At 45.9% G+C, this 21,672-nt stretch overlaps 1 protein-coding gene across 1 annotated transcript in view; it reads right to left on the bottom strand.

The window, feature by feature from the left end:
* The window catches only part of HEATR1 (HEAT repeat containing 1), a 710,058-nt gene that overhangs the window by 600,963 nt on the left and 87,423 nt on the right, over positions 1-21,672 (bottom strand). Inside the window, exons 5-7 of the mRNA XM_069234483.1 lie at positions 16,016-16,117; positions 7,019-7,159; positions 6,442-6,653 (exon numbers count right to left, since the gene is read on the bottom strand). Coding sequence (XP_069090584.1) covers positions 6,442-6,653; positions 7,019-7,159; positions 16,016-16,117 — 455 coding nt within the window. The remainder of the gene's footprint in view (positions 1-6,441; positions 6,654-7,018; positions 7,160-16,015; positions 16,118-21,672) is intronic.

Below are 21,672 nucleotides of genomic sequence, written 5' to 3'. Positions count from 1 at the left end.
CAAAAGAGAAAACAGCATTCTCCACACCTGATGGGCATTATCAGTTTACTGTTATGCCCTTTGGTTTAAAGAATGCCCCTGCCACCTTCCAAAGGTTGGTGAATCAAGTCCTTGCTGGTTTGGAGTCCTTTAGCACAGCTTACCTTGATGATATTGCTGTCTTTAGCTCCACCTGGCAGGATCACCTGGTCCACCTGAAGAAGGTTTTGAAGGCTCTGCAATCTGCAGGCCTCTCTATCAAGGCATCCAAATGCCAGATAGGGCAGGGAACTGTGGTTTACTTGGGCCACCTTGTAGGTGGAGGCCAAGTTCAGCCACTCCAACCCAAGATCCAGACTATTCTGGACTGGGTAGCTCCAAAAACCCAGACTCAAGTCAGGGCATTCCTTGGCTTGACTGGGTATTACAGGAGGTTTGTGAAGGGATATGGATCCATTGTGACAGCCCTCACTAAACTCACCTCCAAGAAAATGCCCAAGAAAGTGAACTGGACTGTGGAATGCCAACAGGCCTTTGACACCCTGAAACAAGCAATGTGCTCAGCACCAGTTCTAAAAGCTCCAGATTATTCTAAGCAGTTCATTGTGCAGACAGATGCCTCTGAACATGGGATAGGGGCAGTTTTGTCCCAAACAAATGATGATGGCCTTGACCAACCTGTTGCTTTCATTAGCAGGAGGTTACTCCCCAGGGAGCAGCGTTGGAGTGCCATTGAGAGGGAGGCCTTTGCTGTGGTTTGGTCCCTGAAGAAGCTGAGACCATACCTCTTTGGGACTCACTTCCTAGTTCAAACAGACCACAGACCTCTCAAATGGCTGATGCAAATGAAAGGTGAAAATCCAAAACTGTTGAGGTGGTCCATCTCCCTACAGGGAATGGACTTTATAGTGGAACACAGACCTGGGACTGCCCATGCCAATGCAGATGGCCTTTCCAGGTTCTTCCACTTAGAAAATGAAGACTCTCTTGGGAAAGGTTAGTCTCATCCTCTTTCGTTTGGGGGGGGGGGGGGGGGGGGGGTTGTGTAAGGAAATGCATCCTTGGCATGGTTACCCCCTGACTTTTTGCCTTTGCTGATGCTATGTTTTGAATTGAAAGTGTGCTGAGGCCTGCTAACCAGGCCCCAGCACCAGTGTTCTTTCCCTAACCTGTACTTTTGATTCCACAATTGGCACACCCTGGCATCCAGATAAGTCCCTTGTAACTGGTACCTCTAGTACCAAGGGCCCTGATGCCAGGGAAGGTCTCTAAGGGCTGCAGCATGTATTATGCCACCCTAGAGACCCCTCACTCAGCACAGACACACTGCTTACCAGCTTGTGTGTGCTAGTGAGAACAAAATGAGTAAGTCGACATGGCACTCCCCTCAGGGTGCCATGCCAGCCTCTCACTGCCTATGCAGTATAGGTAAGACACCCCTCTAGCAGGCCTTACAGCCCTAAGGCAGGGTGCACTATACCATAGGTGAGGGTACCAGTGCATGAGCACTGTGCCCCTACAGTGTCTAAACAAAACCTTAGACATTGTAAGTGCAGGGCAGCCATAAGAGTATATGGTCTGGGAGTCTGTTTTACACGAACTCCACAGCACCATAATGGCTACACTGAAAACTGGGAAGTTTGGTATCAAACTTCTCAGCACAATAAATGCACACTGATGCCAGTGTACATTTTATTGTAAAATACACCACAGAGGGCACCTTAGAGGTGCCCCCTGAAACTTAACCGACTATCTGTGTAGGCTGACTGGTTCCAGCAGCCTGCCACACTAGAGACATGTTGCTGGCCCCATGGGGAGAGTGCCTTTGTCACTCTGAGGCCAGTAACAAAGCCTGCACTGGGTGGAGATGCTAACACCTCCCCCAGGCAGGAGCTGTAACACCTGGCGGTGAGCCTCAAAGGCTCACCCCTTTGTGACAGCACCGCAGGACACTCCAGCTAGTGGAGTTGCCCGCCCCCTCCGGCCCCGGCCCCCACTTTTGGCGGCAAGGCCGGAGAAAATAATGAGAATAACAAGGAGGAGTCACTGACCAGTCAGGACAGCCCCTAAGGTGTCCTGAGCTGAGGTGACTCTAACTTTTAGAAATCCTCCATCTTGCAGATGGAGGATTCCCCCAATAGGATTAGGGATGTGACCCCCTCCCCTTGGGAGGAGGCACAAAGAGGGTGTACTCACCCTCAGGGCTAGTAGCCATTGGCTACTAACCCCCCAGACCTAAACACGCCCTTAAATTTAGTATTTAAGGGCTCTCCCTGAACCTAGAAATTAGATTCCTGCAACAACAAGAAGAAGGACTGCCTAGCTGAAAACCCCTGCAGAGGAAGACCAGAAGACAACATCTGCCTTGGCTCCAGAAACTCACCGGCCTGTCTCCTGCCTTCCAAAGAACTCTGCTCCAGCGACGCCTTCCAAAGGGACCAGCGACCTCTGCATCCTCTGAGGACTGCCCTGCTTCGACGACGACAAGAAACTCCCGAGGACAGCGGACCTGCTCCAAAAAGACTGCAACTTTATCCAAAGGAGCAGCTTTAAAGAACCCTGCAATCTCCCTGCAAGAAGCGTGAGACTTGCAACACTGCACCCGGCGACCCCGACTCGGCTGGTGGAGAACCAACACCTCAGGGAGGACCCCCGGACTACTCTACGACTGTGAGTACCAAAACCTGTCCCCCCTGAGCCCCCACAGCGCCGCCTGCAGAGGGAATCCCGAGGCTTCCCCTGACCGTGACTCTCTGAAACCTAAGTCCCGACGCCTGGAAAAGACCCTGCACCCGCAGCCCCCAGGACCTGAAGGACCGGACTTTCACTGCAGAAGTGACCCCCAGGAGTCCCTCTCCCTTGCCCAAGTGGAGGTTTCCCCGAGGAAGCCCCCCCTTGCCTGCCTGCAGCGCTGAAGAGATCCCTTGATCTCTCATTGACTTCCATTGCGAACCCGACGCTTGTTCTAACACTGCACCGGGCCGCCCCCGCGCCGCTGAGGGTGAAATTTCTGTGTGGGCTTGTGTCCCCCCCAGTGCCCTACAAAACCCCCCTGGTCTGCCCTCCGAAGACGCGGGTACTTACCTGCAAGCAGACCGGAACCGGGGCACCCCTTCTCTCCATTCTAGCCTATGCGTTTTGGGCACCACTTTGAACTCTGCACCTGACCGGCCCTGAGCTGCTGGTGTGGTGACTTTGGGGTTGCTCTGAACTCCCAGCGGTGGGCTACCTTGGACCAGGAACTGAACCCTGTGGGTGTCTTGCTTACCTGGTGAAACTAACAAAAACTTACCTCCCCCAGGAACTGTGAAAATTGCACTAAGTGTCCACTTTTGAAATAGCTATTTGTGAATAACTTAAAAAGTATACATGCAATTGAAATGATTCAAAGTTCCTAATGTACTTACCTGCAATACCTTTCAAACAAGATATTACATGTTAAATTTGAACCTGTGGTTCTTAAAATAAACTAAGAAAATATATTTTTCTATAACAAAACCTATTGGCTGGATTTGTCTCTGAGTGTGTGTACCTCATTTATTGTCTATGTGTATGTACAACAAATGCTTAACACTACTCCTTGGATAAGCCTACTGCTCGACCACACTACCACAAAATAGAGCATTAGTATTATCTATTTTTACCACTATTTTACCTCTAAGGGGAACCCTTGGACTCTGTGCATGCTATTCCTTACTTTGAAATAGCACATACAGAGCCAACTTCCTACATATGGTGTTTCAAACACCTCGTCTTAATACATCATACTGATGCCAGAAGCACCTTAGAGGTGCCCCCTGAAACCTGCTAGTCTTCTAGTGTGCTGGCTGACTTATTGATCAGCCTGCCACCACAGACAAATTTCTCATCTCCCCTGGAGGTGAGAGCCCGCGCTCTCAGAGGCCAGAAACAATGCCTACTCCAGAGGAAGTTGTTAACACCTTCTCCAATAGGATGGCCAGTAAATCAGCATATCTTGTCTGGAGGCTGGAAAGCCTCTGGCCTCTGCCACCCTTGGATATGCGACACTGGCTTCCCCCAGACCTGGGGAATGCCACCCCCTGACCTGAGGCCAATTTGGCCCCAGGACAGATGGGAAATTAGCTATGCAGTACGTGAGTTGCACCTCCAAGCTAGACAAACCCTTAAGGTACGCTGCACGAGGTGCTCTACGAAAAAAGGGTTCCACCATGTTGTTTTGGGGGGAACTAGGAACTCTGGGACAGGGTTATGCCCAGTCCCCACAGGAAGTGGTCATACAGGGGGTGTAGTCACCCTAGGGGTAAGTATCCCATTGGCTACTACCCTACACTCCCCTAAACATGCCTAAATTCAGTATTTAGGTGTCCCTGACACCAGGAACTTGATTCACCTGACTAAAAAAAGAAGGACAAAGGAGAGACGAAGACGCTAGAAGTGTGGACTACCTGTGGACTTGGTGCAAGACTGTGCCTGGCTGGCTCCTGTTTAAACAACTACATAGACCCGGCTCTTACTGCAACTGTGCATCCACCCAGAGCCTTGGAGGACAGCCAGGACTTTGCCCACTAGACAGCATCTCCCTTGGAGTGGAGGAGCCACTTACCTGCACCAGCAGGCACCTACTGCGACTGCCCAGTTTGCCTGTTTTGCTGACCATTGGGTCCACTGAGGGAGCAATTCGACAGGAAGAGGATCCCAAGTGTCCAGGAGTGCAGCACTGTTGACCCATCCAGTCTTCAAGATACTGAGCCTGCCCAGAGCCACCCTGCACCAATACCCAGGGTACCATCACCAGCTATATGCACCAAGGTTTGTTTATTTTCAGCCAGAAAACACCGCCAAAACTTACCTGCAGATGGACAGACTTCGAGAGAGGCCATCTCTATGTCAGAATCGTCTTGCTCTGTTTCTTTCCCCTCTTCTGCAGGTGCACCAAGAACCGTGGGAGCCTCCAACTCAATGACCCTGCCAAAAAAACACCTCTGAACCCAAGCTTCTCAGCCCGGGCTCAAGTAAATCGACGGTATCCCTGTGGTAATGAGACCCTCATGAGCTGAGCCCCCATTTGGTTCTGCTGGACTTGTTCCCTAGACCCCACTTGCAACCTCTTCCCTACAGGTTCTTTCCCTCATTGATTTTAGCGTGTATTATCCAAGCCTACCACTGCTGGAAGCACCTCTGCACCTGGACACACGAGGGCAGATAAACCCGAACTGCTAGTGGTTACTAGGACCTTGATTCCTACTTACTTTAAGTGCAGAAGAACAGTCCTGTAAGTAGATTTCAAGTAACCCTTTACAGTGTATGTTTCTCCCATAGGATAACATAACCAAGTTCGATCCTCATGCTTCTAATCTGAAAGCTGTATTTTCTGTGCGTCTAAGAATCGCAAACTCGAAAAGTACTACCTGATTCCAAAGATTTTGGTGTCTAAATTAATATATAAATCTGAGTTATTTTTCTAAATGTATGTTGGATTTCCTTATCGAGTGTGTGCCTCATTTATTGACTTTGTGAGTGCAACAACTGTCCAACACTCCCCTCTGACAATCATAAGGCGGCTTGACCACACTACCTCAAACCGAGCACCTTGGGATTGTCCACGTCTGAGCCTGCCCATTCATCCGTGCTGTCCTGTCATTGTCATTCTCAATGAGTACTGCTTGGGGCAATCGTGTCATCAGTATAAGTAGGTCACCTACTCAAAGACAGTAAGAAACATTGCAAAGCTGTGTTTGTCCTTCTAAATTACACAATGCCAATATTTTCCGGAAAGTCCAAAGTCAAAGAAAACTTAAAATAAGCTGAATGAGATGACTAGCATAGTAAAAATGATGGTAAGGAGGTCCAAATTAAACCGTAGTGCTCCTATGACTTAAGTTGCTAAGAATAACCTGTCTTTGTACAAACTTGCAAACATGTTTGAAAAAATGCTGTTAAGACCATAATGTTTTCTTTCCTATAGCACCTGTTTAAACTCCAGTCAGTATTTGGTGACAATACAGATCAGATGAGCTACCCGTTTCCACCCCTTAACCAGTAAATGCCGTGGTCAATACTATGCTGTTGTCGCTTATACTCATGCCAAGCACACTCTCAGAGCACTAGTGAAAGTTACCAAACAGCTCTCTTAGGGGTATGCCTCAAATATTAAAGCATGTTGGAGAAGCACTGGTAGCACAGCTGCTTTCCACTGCTGACACAGAAAGGTTCAGTATCCTAACCAAGACAAGGACAGGCAGACCAGGAAATTCATAGTGGGCGGGGTTATTGGGTGGTGTGGGAGGAGTCCTTGAAATGAAAAGTTATAAACTTTCAGCTTATGCTTTACAATATGTTCCTGTAGTACGACTTAAATAAACCAGTGCTCAATGTTGGAATCGGCCAACTAGTAAGCAGTTTCCTTTGTGAGACTCTACATCGCCCACAGGAGACTGACAGAGCATCAATGAAGCTGCAGCATGACCCAAGTCCACCTACTTCTTCTCCAAATGGTCTGATCCTTGAGTCTGCAGCACAACTATCAGGCAGCCAAGCCCGTCTCGGATCAGGGAAGGGGTCTTGCTCAACGTCTTGGTGATTTGTGTTGCCAAGGCACGGACCAGGGAAGGCTCCATAACCACTTTCACAGCAAGCTGGCAGATGATCATGTAGGTCGCCGCTCTGTAATCCACCAAGGAGGATCTCAAACCCTGGTATGGAAAAAAACAAAATTATGCTAATATTTATGTCAATGTCCACTGCTGTATGTACACAGTTCAAAATCCCTGTATACCCCGGCTACCTGCTGTCTGCTATAACCTCCCTTATTGGACCCCAGATATCATGTTTATCTTATAAATTGTTTCTTCACATCCCTAAAGTACCCATCATGCTTGTGCGTCTCAGATATCTGCAACTACAGTGCTTTATAGCTCTCTCCTACCACAACAGCTTGTATGTTGATAAACAGAGGACACATTTCAAAATTACTTGTCAAAACTAAGATACAGAAGGCATCCATTGAATACAAGCAGAGAGGCAGCAAAGTCAGAGCAAACATGGTAAGAATTCATACCTTATGCACATATGGGAGGAGCTTGGCCACAATTGTTTCTGTTATGTCCTCGACAGCTTGCAAGGCTGCAACAATACTGGAAGCATAAAATGAAACCAAGACCCTCAACTGTGATGGACTCTCGGGGTACTCTCCAAAGATCTGGTGAAAGTAACAGAAAATATACAAAGACATCTGAGTGACAAATAAGAACATTTTAAAACATCCATTGTTTCTGGCAGATCACTTTGTTAGATCCACTAATGGCTGATTAAACCACCCTAGGCACTGGTTCCAACACAAAGAGGCCCTGAGGGTAAGAGTTAGTAAAGGTAAGAGCCATTTTATTTTACCAGAATATTTACCCACTTTTAGAATGCGCTTCTTCGACAACAGCTCTGTTCACTTCCCTCATCTCTACGGCAGGTTTGGAGCCCTAACTAAACATGGTGTTGCATTTGAGAACTCTGGCCTCAACTATGATAGAGGGGTCTGGGTGATGCAAATATATCAAGGCGAAATATTAAATACATTTGGCAACTTATTTCCTCCATTTTTATAACACTGCAGTGGTGTATTTATTGAATTGAGCTCAGTTGTTGTTTTTGCCTAACCCCGCCCTTTGCCATTCTTCTATTTTAAAAAGGAGGGCAAATCCAGCTACAACTCCCCCTCCCCGCCCCCACCTTTCTTATCCACTAGATACCTCTGGCATTCCCTTGGATACTTTGCGTCCGCCTCTATCAGCTCATCTCCTGTGATGACATATTCTGGTTAGGTTAATTTACAGATTTTAAGGGTGGAAACCCATGGACCCCTGCAAAGCTGACAGATCTCCATGCCTCTCTATCTCCCACGATGCCTTAGTGTGGGAATGATGCTATAGAGAATTTGTCCCTGATGGGCTAAACATATTTGGGTATATTAGATGGGGAGGGAAACAGTGTAGGATGTTAGTCAGCAACTCATAGAGAAGCCTCCCTGAAGATGGTGTTTTTCTTTCTTGAATGATACTAAACGAAGCAGAGTTCCCACCTCAGGGAGCACAGAGCCAAGAAGGAAGCTGGTTTGTTCCTTCTTGCATTTGCATCAATATCACTTTCCGTCCAATCTTCTAATTCCTCTGTGACTATGAGATATGAGCAGGCTAGAGGACAGAGTGAAGAAAGGATTTCAGTAAACATACCAGTTTGGTGACCCCCGCTATGCTTCATGCATAAGACACAGATCTTAAACATAATTCTCTGCTCCATTGAAACCCACTAGAGTGACTTCAGACAAGCAATTAATGTCGCTGATTTTCTTCACATTACAACTAGCAATTTGGTTTTTAACTACCTACAGTTTTTACTTTTGGTAAACTATTGGATTCCTAAAATCAAATCCCTGCAATAGCCAAGGTAATTTGCACCCAATGGCAGTTTTTTAGGTGTGAAGAGATCATATTCGCATCATCAACTGTATCATAGCTTTCTCTGGGACTAAAGAAGAAGTTTGACTTGAGACTACTGTGTTCAAGACAAAATTCTTAATGGTGGAGGGTTCAAAATCTCTGTAATAAGATATAGACCATGCTGTGGTCTTGAAGTAAGCATAGCATGTACTACTAGAAGGCTTGAAGCTTTGATTCTGTCTGCTGCCAGAAGAACTTGGGATTGCTTCATTGGTGAAAATACGGTCATAACTGTTTTGGTGTGAGAAAGGCTAATTGGTTTGAGCAGTGCAGCTTACATGCCAGTCTCTGGCAGCTCATTGATCGATGAAAAGGTAGTATGCTCTTGCAGTGCGAGTTAAATTTGAATGCATCCATGATGATAGAATCTGCAATCTCACAAAAACTTTCAGGTATCTCGCTAATTTTATTAATTACCACCTCCATACTAACTGCGGAGTGAAATTTCTTGAAAAACTGCTATCCCTTCAGTGTCCTCTTGTGTAAATAAACTAACAGTTTTGGCTTTTGGACCTTTACCAGTGTCAAAGGGGTTTGGTCTAATCTTTTTAAACTTCCTAATTTCATGATGACAATTCTTTTGTGCTAGTTAGACTCTGGCTCTGCTTTCTTTGATGTAGAGGTGCCGGAGCTGTATGAGCACGGTCATATGTGATTGACTCTCTATAATAATGCCTCAGCACTTAAGTGCTTTCTTCAGCACAAATTCAAGCTTTTGCCTAAGTCTTTCATCAGTCACACTAATAAAGGGAAAGTGTTTGCACTCAATAAGGGTGAGTCAAATGACCTTTGTAACAACTGATGCCTTAATTTACTTCCTAATTCACTTCAGTTGTTATTTAGAAGTACATTTTCAACATCTTATTTTGCATGCCCTATACAAACTTTAAGTGCAAATGGTGGGACACGGCAAACAGAATGTTATTATGGGTGTGGGTGTGTTTTTCTTCAGAATAGAGAGTTTTATTTATTTTGCAGACTACTTCTTTCGTGTAGACTGACATAGACAGAGGTTTAAAGGTTAAACAACATTGGTGGTATTATCATTTCAGTCGGAACAAGAAATTTAAATGAAAGCTAATGCTCAACAGCTTGCTGCTTTTCCAATCTATAACTCTTCCAGAAACATAAACGAGGCAGGGAGTTATGTGAGGAATCTGTTGGGACGCTTGAAAATAGTAGTAGTAAAATACGTTGTTCCGTCTATTAAGACCATAAAAGCGCCAAAACAATATGTACATAAATAAATACAACATACAAACTGCTGGAAATATCGATATACAAGATAAAAAAGTTTTTAAAAAAACAAAAAGTTAAAACAGTCCCACTTTAGACACTGGATCTCCAAAAACATGATACAAACAACAACATAAAAAAACAAGAGATAAATACAATCTAAACCATCTTGAAGTGCATTATAAATAAAATTAACATGATCATAATCACGAGTAACACATGATCGCGTAGGAAGTTGGCTCTGTATGCACTATTTCAAAGTAAGGAATAGTATGCACAGAGTCCAAGGGTTCCCCTTAGAGGTAAGATAGTGGCAAAAAGAGATAATACTAATGCTCTATTTTGTGGTAGTGTGGTCGAGCAGTAGGCTTATCAAAGGAGTAGTGTTAAGCATTTGTTGTACATACACACAGGCAATAAATGAGGAACACACACTCAGAGACAAATCCAGCCAATAGGTTTTTGTATAGAAAAATATCTAACGTAAGACATTGTAAGTGCAGGGTAGCCATAAGAGTATATGGTCTGGGAGTCTGTCAAAAACGAACTCCACAGCTTCATAATGGCTACACTGAATACTGGGAAGTTTAGTATCAAACTTCTCAGAATAATAAACCCACACTGATGCCAGTGTTGGATTTATTAAAAAATGCACACAGAGGGCATCATAGAGATGCCCCCTGTATTTTACTCAATTGTTCAGTGCAGGACTGACTGGTCTGTGCCAGCCTGCTGCTGAGAGACGAGTTTCTGACCCCATGCGGTGAGAGCCTTTGTGCTCTCTGAGGACAGAAACAAAAGCCTGCTCTGGGTGGAGATGCTTCACACCCCCCCCCTGCAGGAACTGTAACACCTCGCGGTGAGCCTCAAAGGCTCAGGCTTCATGTTACAATGCCCCAGGGCACTCCAGCTAGTGGAGATGCCCGCCCCCTGGACACAGCCATCACTTTTAGCAGCAAGTCCAGGAGAGATAATGAGAAAAACAAGGAGGAATCACTGGCCAGTCAGGACAGCCCCTAAGGTGTCCTAAGCTGAGGTGACTGACATTTAGAAATCCTCCATCTTGCAGATGGAGGATTCCCCCAATAGGAATAGGGATGTGCCCCCCTCCCCTTAGGGAGGAGGCGCAAGGAGGGTGTAGCCACCCTCAAGGACAGTAGCCATTGGCTACTGCCCTCCCAGACCTAAACACACCCCTAAATTCAGTATTTAGGGGCTCCCCAGAACCTAGGAAACCAGATTCCTGCAACCTAAGAAGAAGAGGACTGCTAAGCTGAAAAACCCTGCAGAGAAGACGGAGACACCAACTGCTTTGGCCCCAGCTCTACCGGCCTGTCTCCCCACTTCTAAAGACACTGCTCCAGCGACGCTTTCCCCAGGGACCAGCGACCTCTGAATCCTCAGAGGACTGCCCTGCTCTAGAAGGACCAAGAACTCCCGAGGACAGCGGCCCTGTTCACCAAAGACTGCAACTTTGAAACAAAGCAGCAACTTTGAAACAACTTGCGTTTCCCGCCGGAAGCGTGAGACTTGCTACTCTGCACCCGACTCCCCGGCGACTCCAAGACCGTGAGTAGCCAGAGTTGCCCACCGTGAGCCCCACAGTGACGCCTGCAGAGGGAATCCCGAGGCTCCCCTGACCGTGACTGCCTGACTCCCAGATCCCGACGCCCGGTAAATACTCTGCACCCGCAGCCCCCAGGACCTGAAAGATCGGAACTCCATTGCAGGAGTGACCCCCAGGAGGTCCTCTCCCTTGCCCAGGTGGTGGCTACCCAGAGGAGCCCCCCGCCCCTTGTCTGCCTGCATCGCTGAAGAGACCCCTTGGTCTCCCATTGATTCCTATTGGAAACCCGACGCGTGTTTGCACACTGCACCCGGCCGCCCCGTGCTGCTGAGGGTGTACTTTCTGTGCTGACTTGTGTCCCCCCACGGTGCCCTACAAAACCCCCCTGGTCTGCCCTCCGAAGACGCGGGTACTTACCTGCTGGCAGACTGGAACCGGGGCCCTCCCTTCACCTTTGAAGCCTATGCGTTTTGGGCACCACTTTGACCTCTGCACCTGACCGGCCTTGAGCTGCTGGTGTGGTAACTTTGTGGTTGCTCTGAACCCCCAACGGTGGGCTCCTTTGGACCCAAACTTGAACCCCGTAGGTGGTTTACTTACCTGCAAAAACTAACTAACTCTTACTCCCCCCAGGAACTGTTGAAAATTGCACTGTCTAGTTTTAAAATAGCTATATGTGATTTATATGAAAACTGTGTATGCTATTTTGATTATTCAAAGTTCCTAAAGTACTTACCTGCAATACCTTTCATTTGAAGTATTACATGTAAAATTTGAACCTGTGGTTCTTAAAATAAACTAAGAAAATATATCTTTCTATACAAAAACCTATTGGCCTGGAATTGTCTTTGAGTGTGTGTTCCTCATTTATTGCTTGTGTATGTACAACAAATGCTTAACACTAATCCTTTGATAAGCCTACTGCTCGACCACACTACCACAAAATAGAGCATTAGTATTATCTCTTTTTGCCACGATCTTACCTCTAAGGGGAACCCTTGGACTCTGTGCATGCTATTCCTTACTTTGAAATAGCACATATAGAGCCAACTTCCTACACATGGTTTCTGAACTACTTTTTATTTGCTACGCAGCGCGATCTCGTTGGGCAGTAGTAGAGTGCTTTGCATGACATCGATCCTTTTACATGGATAATTGCACTTCTGCCGATACGTTTGACTGCGAGCGAACTTCTGTTTCCTTTTGTGTCTCCTTCACGCTTATGGGGGCCATCGGTGCGCTTATGTAAAACTTTATTACTTTTCATTTTATGTGGCAATAAAATTCCATTTAGGACTTTACAATGCTAATAGCTCTAAGTCGAGCAAATGCGAGACCCACTGCATTACAAATGCTTGCCGATTTTATTTTAGACATATCTCTCTCAAAAGCTATCTTGCTATTCATCTGCACAAAACATTTGCACTTTGTTTTGCAAAATTCTCCTTCTGAGTATTTAATTTGTGAAACTTCATTTTTAGGAACAAAACAGCATTCCAGTCTCAGCGTCAGCTTACCGTATAGCGATCTTGGGCAAATACTCTGTCCCATTCACTGTCAAGCACAGGATAAGATCTTTTCACAGAAAAAAGCCAGCCACATTGTAAAAATGTATCAATGCTTGGTTTTCACTTTGATCTTTGATGTGTAAAGCATATGCTTTATTTATGACATCTATGGCAACTCGCTTTGGAGAGATAGATAAGTTTAAAGGCACTATTTATTTTTTTTTATTTTTTTTTAATAGAAGTGTTGGTTTACCTATAAAATATTTATGTATTCAGTCTCCAGTTGTGCCTTTTTTGGAACACATACATTACAAAACTATAAATGATTTCCTCATATTAATTTGCAGGCACTAGGGCCATGATGTAGACGGTACAGTAGCACAGGGGCCAAAAGCTCAAGGAAACCTACCAAGCATGGATTATTGCTATAGGTTACACTAAGCAAGCAGTCCCAAGTGCAGTTACCTTGCGGACACTAGGGCCATGATTTGCATGGTGCAGCAGGTGCAGTGTCACAGGGGCCAAAAGCTGTAGGAAACCCACTGAACACTAATTATTGCTATATGTTGCCACTGAACAAACGGGCCAAAGCACAGTTACCTTCCAGGCACAAGGGCCATGACTTGGATGGTGCAGCAGATGCAGTGGCACAAGGGCCAAAAGCTCTAGGAAACCCATGGGGAACTGATTATTGCTATATGTTACTAATGAACAAGTGGTTACAAGAGCAGTTAGCTTGCAGGCACTAGGGGCTATGATTCGGCTGGTGCCGCATGTGCAGTGTCACAGATACCACTGGCTCTAGGAAACCCATTGAACACCAATTATTGCTATATGTTTAATTTTAAATGCAATTGTAATAGTATTTATATAGAACTCACTACCCCCGACGAGGCGTCAAATCGCTTTTTGGCGAGTAGCACGCTAATCCGGAACTCAAGAGGAATTAGTGGTGGATTAGTATAGGGAACTATGACTTCAGTTTTTGTATTTTTTATGAGTTAATTTGAGTAGGCAATATGTAAGTTTATTAGTTGAATTGACTAGAGTAATGGAGGGATAGAGGAGGGAAGAATCCAGAAGTGTTAATTGGGAGTTAATAGTAATGGGATGAGTAAAGGAGAGATGGAGGGGGGGGGGGGGGGGGAAGAGTCTGTGGAAAGGGTTAGGGAGAGCATAGTAGCAGGAGGGATTTTGGATGAGTCAAGGTGAGATAAATGAGGGCGAATTTATTAGGGCTGTTTGGGAGATCATGGTAGTAAAATGAGGTCTCGGTGAGCTAGATGTGAAGAGGAGGGAAGAGCTTAGGCAGGGTTATTTTGGAGATGAAAGTAGTAGAATGGGTTTGGGATGAGTCAGACTGGGGATGGAGGATAGATTGATAGAGACATGACATATGGTGATGGGTAGACACAGTAAAGCTTACAAGAGAGTAAATTTATACATATACATTTTTAATCGTGAGTAAATTTAAATTTGGTAAACAGGTTTAAAGAGTATGTGGGTAATTTATTGTTATGGCATAGTATTGATACATATTTCCTAAAGAACTATACATATCTAGAATATATACTTATTCAGAATAAAAATATTTATCAACACAGGCATACGCAATCCATTGCTATTTGAGTATGGTGGTTATGAAGGAAAGAGCAAACTCTTCAGTAGTCTTCTGAAGACAAGACAGTTATCCGTGGATCTTAAGTTTGGGGGTAATGAATTCCATAGTTTGGCTGCTTGAACGGAAAAGGATGTACCACCTATCGTCTCTACCACTGAATAATCGGCCACAAGCAGTTATCTTGCAGGCACTAGGGGGCCACAGGAGAACAGGGGCCAAAAACGTTCTAGGAAACCCGCTGAACATCGATTATTGCTATACTTTACTACTAAACAAGCAGTCAGGAGTGCTTTTTTGATTCTTTTGTAAGAATTGTACCCAAAGTAACAGATAGCTTAAAGCATCACTGTAACAAAAGCTGTAACCTATCTCACTTTTCTGTCTAACTACAACTTGTTTTTCATTCAGGGCATTTATATAGCACATTTCAACAGTTTTTCTATGGTAAATTCTTCTGTTTCTGGGGACAGTAACACCTTGGCAAAGGCATTATCCCCTCTATATTATTAGCACTTCAGCCGTTGTAAATACTATATAAGTACTTAGAAATTACCATATGGCATTCCATACCAAGCACTGGCAAACCAGTGGGTCTCGCCTATCCGAGGTCTATTAGCTTTGTCAATGTTTTTAGTCATATTATACAGCAGCGTTACCTTCAGTGCAGCATAACTGAAAATAAAAAAGTGGTTTAATGCGAACAATGCTCGCAGTGTCATGCAGCTTTTTTTTTACATTACTTCCAGCCATTTGCAACACAGCTAAAAAACATTAGCAAAACCAATAAACCTCATATAGGCAAGACCTCTTGGGTTTGCTAATGCCTGTTCAATTGTATGCTATGTTCAATTTTGCAGCTCCATTAAGATTTTAATGAAAAGCTTTCCACTTTAAGAAAACAGGCAGCACTCAAGTGGATATTATTATGTACACCTTTTTAGTTCACATATTTTAGCAGTATTTCTAGACATTCCTTGAAGTTACTTTCCAAGAACACTGCCATGCAAACATTTGGTCCATTACAGGTTTTGCAGTGGTCAGTAAGCCTGTAATGCTACAAGTTCGAATATAGCACATTTAGTGTGCAGTTTTGTAGAGCACTTATCGAGTTCATTGTGTCTTGGCCATGAGGGGGGGTGGGACGTGGCTCATTATAAATGTTGACTGTTTTCTGCTGGCTGCAGGGTAGTCCAACGGTAAGAGTTTGACATACCACCTTCAACAACCCTAGCAGTGTGTGTCCAGTCGATCACATTTCAGTCACTGTGATCAAATCAGTGTCTCCCTATCAAAATTATTCTGTCTCCATTTCAGTATATTACCTGACCCAGTGTTAGTGTGCTTCCTGTGAGGGGAAATCCTGTGTTTTGTTGCACTACATGGGATTTAAACTTCCAATCTATGTTAATTCCCCTGTCTTGGTATCAGGCCTGCCCTTGTTATGGGGTTACTATGATTCCAGAACTCTGAAAGAATGCTACAAGGAGAGATTCTCCCTACCTCCCCCACGCTTAAGTGATACATTTCTTTAGAAAGTCCAATGCTTGAGAAAGAGGAGTGAGGCAGGAAAGGGGCTACTGGTTGCAAACTTCATACTCGGGGTTTGTGGGAAAAGAGGAGCTTAAATACCAACCTTTACTGCTTTGGTTACTAGTGTGCAGATGAAATCCATGAATCCCAGATCTTTATAACAGTGCGTAATCAATGTGCTCCTGGCAAGGGGAACGCCTGGTTTCTGTGCAATACCAAAAAAAGAAAGAATACTGTTACAAGGCACCCAAATGTAATTTAGGCAATTACAGATATGCTGTCAGAAAACGTTTTAGTTTAAGTCAGACATAATACCACACATTGCTCCTTTGGTCAATATTTGATGATGGAACTTGCAATACATTTGGGATTCAAAGTCTGAAAAGAGTAAACTTAAAATCAGGTGAGTGAAGAGTAAAACAGGAAATTGGGGTGGGGGCGGGGGGGTGGGAGGACAGAGAAGCTATTTGTTGTACATCAAATAGGCAAACATTTAACTTTTGACAACCACACTGAATTTTGAAGCTCTACAAGGGAATTTCACATTATTGGGTCTCTTGAAACAAAAACAACAAAAAAGTTATTTAGCTGAATACTTTTCCAGGCAATATTTTAGATCATGATCAAGAAAAGTACGTATCCTAATTATTAACTGACCTGTTGGAATGCCAAAGGGCCTGGTCGGTCAAATACCTTTATTACCTTTTGAAGTGTATTTCAGAGACAAAAACATAACTTCAGAGGACAAACTGCCTTTTAAAATAGTTTATTATCCTGGGGTGTGGACCCTAACCATGAAGCCTGGGTATTCAGAATGAAAACCTCAGTTTATATGTAAATTTACAGGCAAACTGGGTGGTCTTGTATCATACACTTTCAGACTATTTCATGGTTACTATAAACATAATACAGGATGCTGACTGGCTATTATATTTAATGTTTCATAGAGCTGTAATCTTAACTCTAAACATTGCTTATTGCATGGATTTGAGCACTATTTCACCTCTGCACTAACTGCTTCCCATGTTTTGATCTTTATCTGCATAGTGATCAAGTGTTTGGATGACTTGGATGTTTCACCCCCTCTACCTTATTGAACCACTTCCATGATGTGTGCATGGATACTGTTACAAGCATTGAGGCCAACCAAACAAAACTTTACTATTCCTGGTCACCTCCTGTAGGAAGTTGGCTCTGTATGCACTATTTCAAAGTAAGGAATAGTATGCACAGAGTCCAAGGGTTCCCCTTAGAGGTAAGATAGTGGCAAAAAGAGATAATACCAATGCTCTATTTTGTGGTAGTGTGGTCGAGCAGTAGGCTTATCAAAGGAGTAGTGTTTAAGCATTTGTTCTACATACACACAGGCAATAAATGAGGAACACACACTCAGAAACAATTCCAGGCCAATAGGTTTTTGTTATAGAAAAATATCTTTTCTTAGTTTATTTTAAGAACCACAGGTTCAAATTCTACATGTAATATCTCAATTGAAAAGTATTGCAGGTAAGTACTTTAGGAACTTTGAATAATTACAGAAGCATATATACTTTTTACATAAAACACATTTAGCTGTTTTAAAAGTGGACACAGTGCAATTTTCACAGTTCCTGGGGGAGGTAAAGTAATGTTAGTTTTTGCAGATAAGTAAACCACCTACGGGGTTAAGATTGGGGTCCAAGGTAGCCCACCGTTGGGGGTTCAGAGCAACCCCAAAGTCACCACAGCAGCAACTCAGGGCCAGTCAGGTGCAGAGTTCAAAGTGGTGCCCAAAACGCATAGGCTTCAATGGAGAGAAGGGGGTGCCCCGGTTCTGGTCTGCCAGCAGGTAAGTACCCGCGTCTACGGAGGGCAGACCAGGGGGGTTTTGTAGGGCACCGGGGGGGTGGGGGGGGGGGGGGGGGACACAAGTCCACACAAAAAGTACACCCTCAGCAGCGCGGGGCGGCCAGGTGCAGTGTGCAAACAAGCGTCGGGTTTCCAATGGGAGTCAATGGGAGACCAAGGGGTCTCTTCAGCGGTGCAGGCAGGCAAGGGGGGGCTCCTCGGGGTAGCCACCACCTGGGCAAGGGAGAGGGCCTCCTGGGGGTCACTCCTGCACTGGAGTTCCGATCCTTCAGGTGCTGGGGGCTGCGGGTGCAGGGTCTTTTCCAGCCGTCGGGATTTTAGAGTCAGGCAGTCGCGGTTAGGGGGAGCCTCGGGATTCCCTTTGCAGGCGTCGCTGTGGGGGCTCAGGGGGGACAACTTTGGTTACTCACGGTCTTGGAGTCGCCGGAGGGTCCTCCCTGGGGTGTTGGTTCTCCACCAGTCGAGTCGGGGTCGCCGGGTGCAGTGTTGCAAGTCTCACGCTTCTTGCGGGGATTTGCAGGGGTCTTTAAATCTGCTCCTCTGAAACAAAGTTGCAGTCTTTTTGGAACAGGGCCGCTGTCCTAGGGAGTTTCTGGTTCCTCTTGAAGCAGGGCAGTCCTCTGAGGATTCAGAGGTCGCTTGTCCTGGGGAAAGCGTCGCTGGAGCAGGTTTCTTTAGAAGGCAGGAGACAGGCCAGTAGGACTGGGGCCAAAGAGGTTGGTGTCTTCTTTCTTCTTCTTCTGCAGGGGTTTTCAGCTCAGCAGTCCTCCTCTTCTTCTGTAAGTTGCAGGAATCTAAATTCTTAGGTTCAGGGGAGCCCTTAAATACTAAATTTAAGGGCGTGTTTAGGTCTGGGGGGTTAGTAGCAATGGCTACTAGCCCTGAGGGTGGGTACACCCTCTTTGTGCCTCCTCCCAAGGGGAGGGGGTCACAATCCTATCCCTATTGGGGGAATCGTCCATCTGCAAGATGGAGGATTTCTAAAAGTTAGAGTCACCAGCTCCGGACACCTTAGGGGCTGTCCTGACTGGCCAGTGACTCCTCCTCGTTATTCTCATTATTTCCTCCGGCCTTGCCGCCAAAAGTGGGGCCGTGACCGGAGGGGGCGGGCAACTCCACTAGCTGGAGTGCCCTGCGGTGCTGGAACAAAGGGGTGAGCCTTTGAGGCTCACCGCCAGGTGTTACAGCTCCTGCCTGGGGGAGGTGTTAGCATCTCCACCCAGTGCAAGCTTTGTTACTGGCCTCAGAGTGACAAAGGCACTCTCCCCATGGGGCCAGCAACATGTCTCGAGTGTGGCAGGCTGCTAGAACCAGTCAGCCTACACAGGTAGTTGGTTAAAGTTTCAGGGGGCACCTCTAAGGTGCCCTCTGGGGTGTATTTCACAATAAAATGTACACTGGCATCAGTGTGCATTTATTGTGCTGAGAAGTTTGATACCAAACTTCCCAGTTTTCAGTGCAGCCATTATGGTGCTGTGGAGTTCGTGTAAAACAGACTCCCAGACCATATACTCTTATGGCTACCCTGCACTTACAATGTCTAAGGTTTGGCTTAGACACTGTAGGGGCACAGAGCTCATGCACTGGTGCCCTCACCTATGGTATAGTGCACCCTGCCTTAGGGCTGTAAGGCCTGCTAGAGGGGTGACTTATCTATACTGCATAGGCAGTGTGAGGTTGGCATGGCACCCTGAGGGGAGTGCCATGTCGACTTACTCGTTTTGACCTCACCAGCACACACAAGCTGGCAAGCAGTGTGTCTGTGCCGAGTGAGGGATCCCCAGGGTGGCATAAGATATGCTGCAGCCCTTAGAGACCTTCCCTGGCATCAGGGCCCTTGGTACCAGGGGTACCAGTTACAAGGGACTTACCTGGATGCCAGGGTGTGCCAATTGTGTAAACAAAAGTACAGGTTTAGGGAAAGAACACTGGTGCTGGGGCCTGGTTAGCAGGCCTCAGCACACTTTCAATTCAAAACATAGCATCAGCAAAGGCAAAAAGTCAGGGGATAACCATGCCAAGGAGACATTTCCTTACACAACCCCCCCCCCCGCCCCCCAAACGAAAGAGGATGAGACTAACCTTTCCCAAGAGAGTCTTCATTTTCTAAGTGGAAGAACCTGGAAAGGCCATCTGCATTGGCATGGGCAGTCCCAGGTCTGTGTTCCACTATAAAGTCCATTCCCTATAGGGAGATGGACCACCTCAACAGTTTTGGATTTTCACCTTTCATTTGCATCAGCCATCTGAGAGGTCTGTGGTCAGTTTGAACTACAAAGTGAGTACCAAAGAGGTATGGTCTCAGCTTCTTCAGGGACCAAACCACAGAAAAGGCCTCCCTCTCAATGGCACTCCAACGCTGCTCCCTGGGGAGTAACCTCCTGCTAATGAAAGCAACAGGCTGGTCAAGGCCATCATCATTTGTTTGGGACAAAACTGCCCCTATCCCATGTTCAGAGGCATCTGTCTGCACAATGAACTGCTTGGAGTAATCTGGAGCTTTTAGAACTGGTGCTGTGCACATTGCTTGTTTCAGGGTGTCAAAGGCCTGTTGGCATTCTACAGTCCAGTTTACCTTCTTGGGCATTTTTTTGGAGGTGAGTTCTGTGAGGGCTGTCACTATGGATCCATATCCCTTCACAAACCTCCTATAATACCCAGTCAAGCCAAGGAATGCCCTGACTGGAGTCTGGGTTTTTGGAGCTGCCCAGTCCAGAATAGTCTGGATCTTAGGCTGAAGTGGCTGAACTTGGCCTCCACCTACAAGGTGTCCCAAGTAAACCACAGTTCCCTGCCCTACCTGGCATTTGGATGCCTTGATAGAGAGGCCTGCTGATTGCAGAGCCTTCAAAACCTTCTTCAGGTGGACCAGGTGATCCTGTCAGCTGGAGCTAAAGACAGCAATATCGACAAGATAAGCTGCACTAAAGGACTCCAAAACCAGCAAGGACTTGATTCACCAACCTTTGGAACGTGGCAGGGGCATTCTTTAAACCAAAGGGCATAACAGTGAACTGATAATGCCCATCAGGTGTGGAGAATGCGGTCTTTTCTTTTGCTCCAGGTGTCATTTTGATTTGCCAGTACCCTGCTGTTAAGTCAAAGGTACTTAAGAATTTGGCAGCACCTAATTTGTCTATCAGTTCATCAGCTCTAGGAATGGGATGGGCATCTGTCTTGGTGACAGAATTAAGTCCTCTGTAGTCCACACAAAACCTCATCTCTCTCTTTCCATCTTTGGTGTGAGGTTTGGGGACCAAGATTACTGGGCTGGCCCAGGGGCTGTCAGAGTGCTCAATTACTCCCAATTCCAGCATCTTGTGGACTTCCACCTTGATGCTTTCCTTAACTTGGTCAGACTGTCTGAAAATTTTGTTTTTGACAGGCATGTTGTCTCCTGTGTCCACATCATGGGTACACAGGTGTGTCTGACGAGGGGTTAGGGAAAAGAGCTCAGCAAACTGTTGTAGGACCTTCCTACAATCAGATTGCTGTTGGCCAGAGAGGGTGTCTGAATAGATCACTCCATCTACTGAACCATCTTTGGGGTTTGATGAGAGCAGATCAGGGAGAGGTTTTACTCTCAGCTTCCTGGTCCTCATCAGTTACCATCAACAGATTCACATCAGCCCTATTGTGGAAGAGTTTTAGGCGGTTCACATGGATCACCCTTTTGGGGGTCCTGCTAGTGCCTAGGTCCACCAGGTTGGTGACCTGACTCTTTTTCTCTAGCACTGGGTAAGGGCCACTCCATTTGTCCTGGAGTGCCCTGGGAGCAACAGGCTCCAAAACCCAGACTTTCTGCCCTGGTTGAAATTCAACCATTGCAGCCTTTTGGTCATACCAAAACTTCTGGAGCTGTTGGCTGGCCTCAAGGTTTTTACTTGCCTTTTCCATGTACTCTGCCATCCT

The sequence above is a fragment of the Pleurodeles waltl genome, chromosome 5 (assembly GCF_031143425.1).
Source record: "Pleurodeles waltl isolate 20211129_DDA chromosome 5, aPleWal1.hap1.20221129, whole genome shotgun sequence".
Lineage (NCBI taxonomy): Eukaryota > Metazoa > Chordata > Amphibia > Caudata > Salamandridae > Pleurodeles > Pleurodeles waltl.
This window is presented reverse-complemented; position numbering and strand designations above follow the sequence as displayed.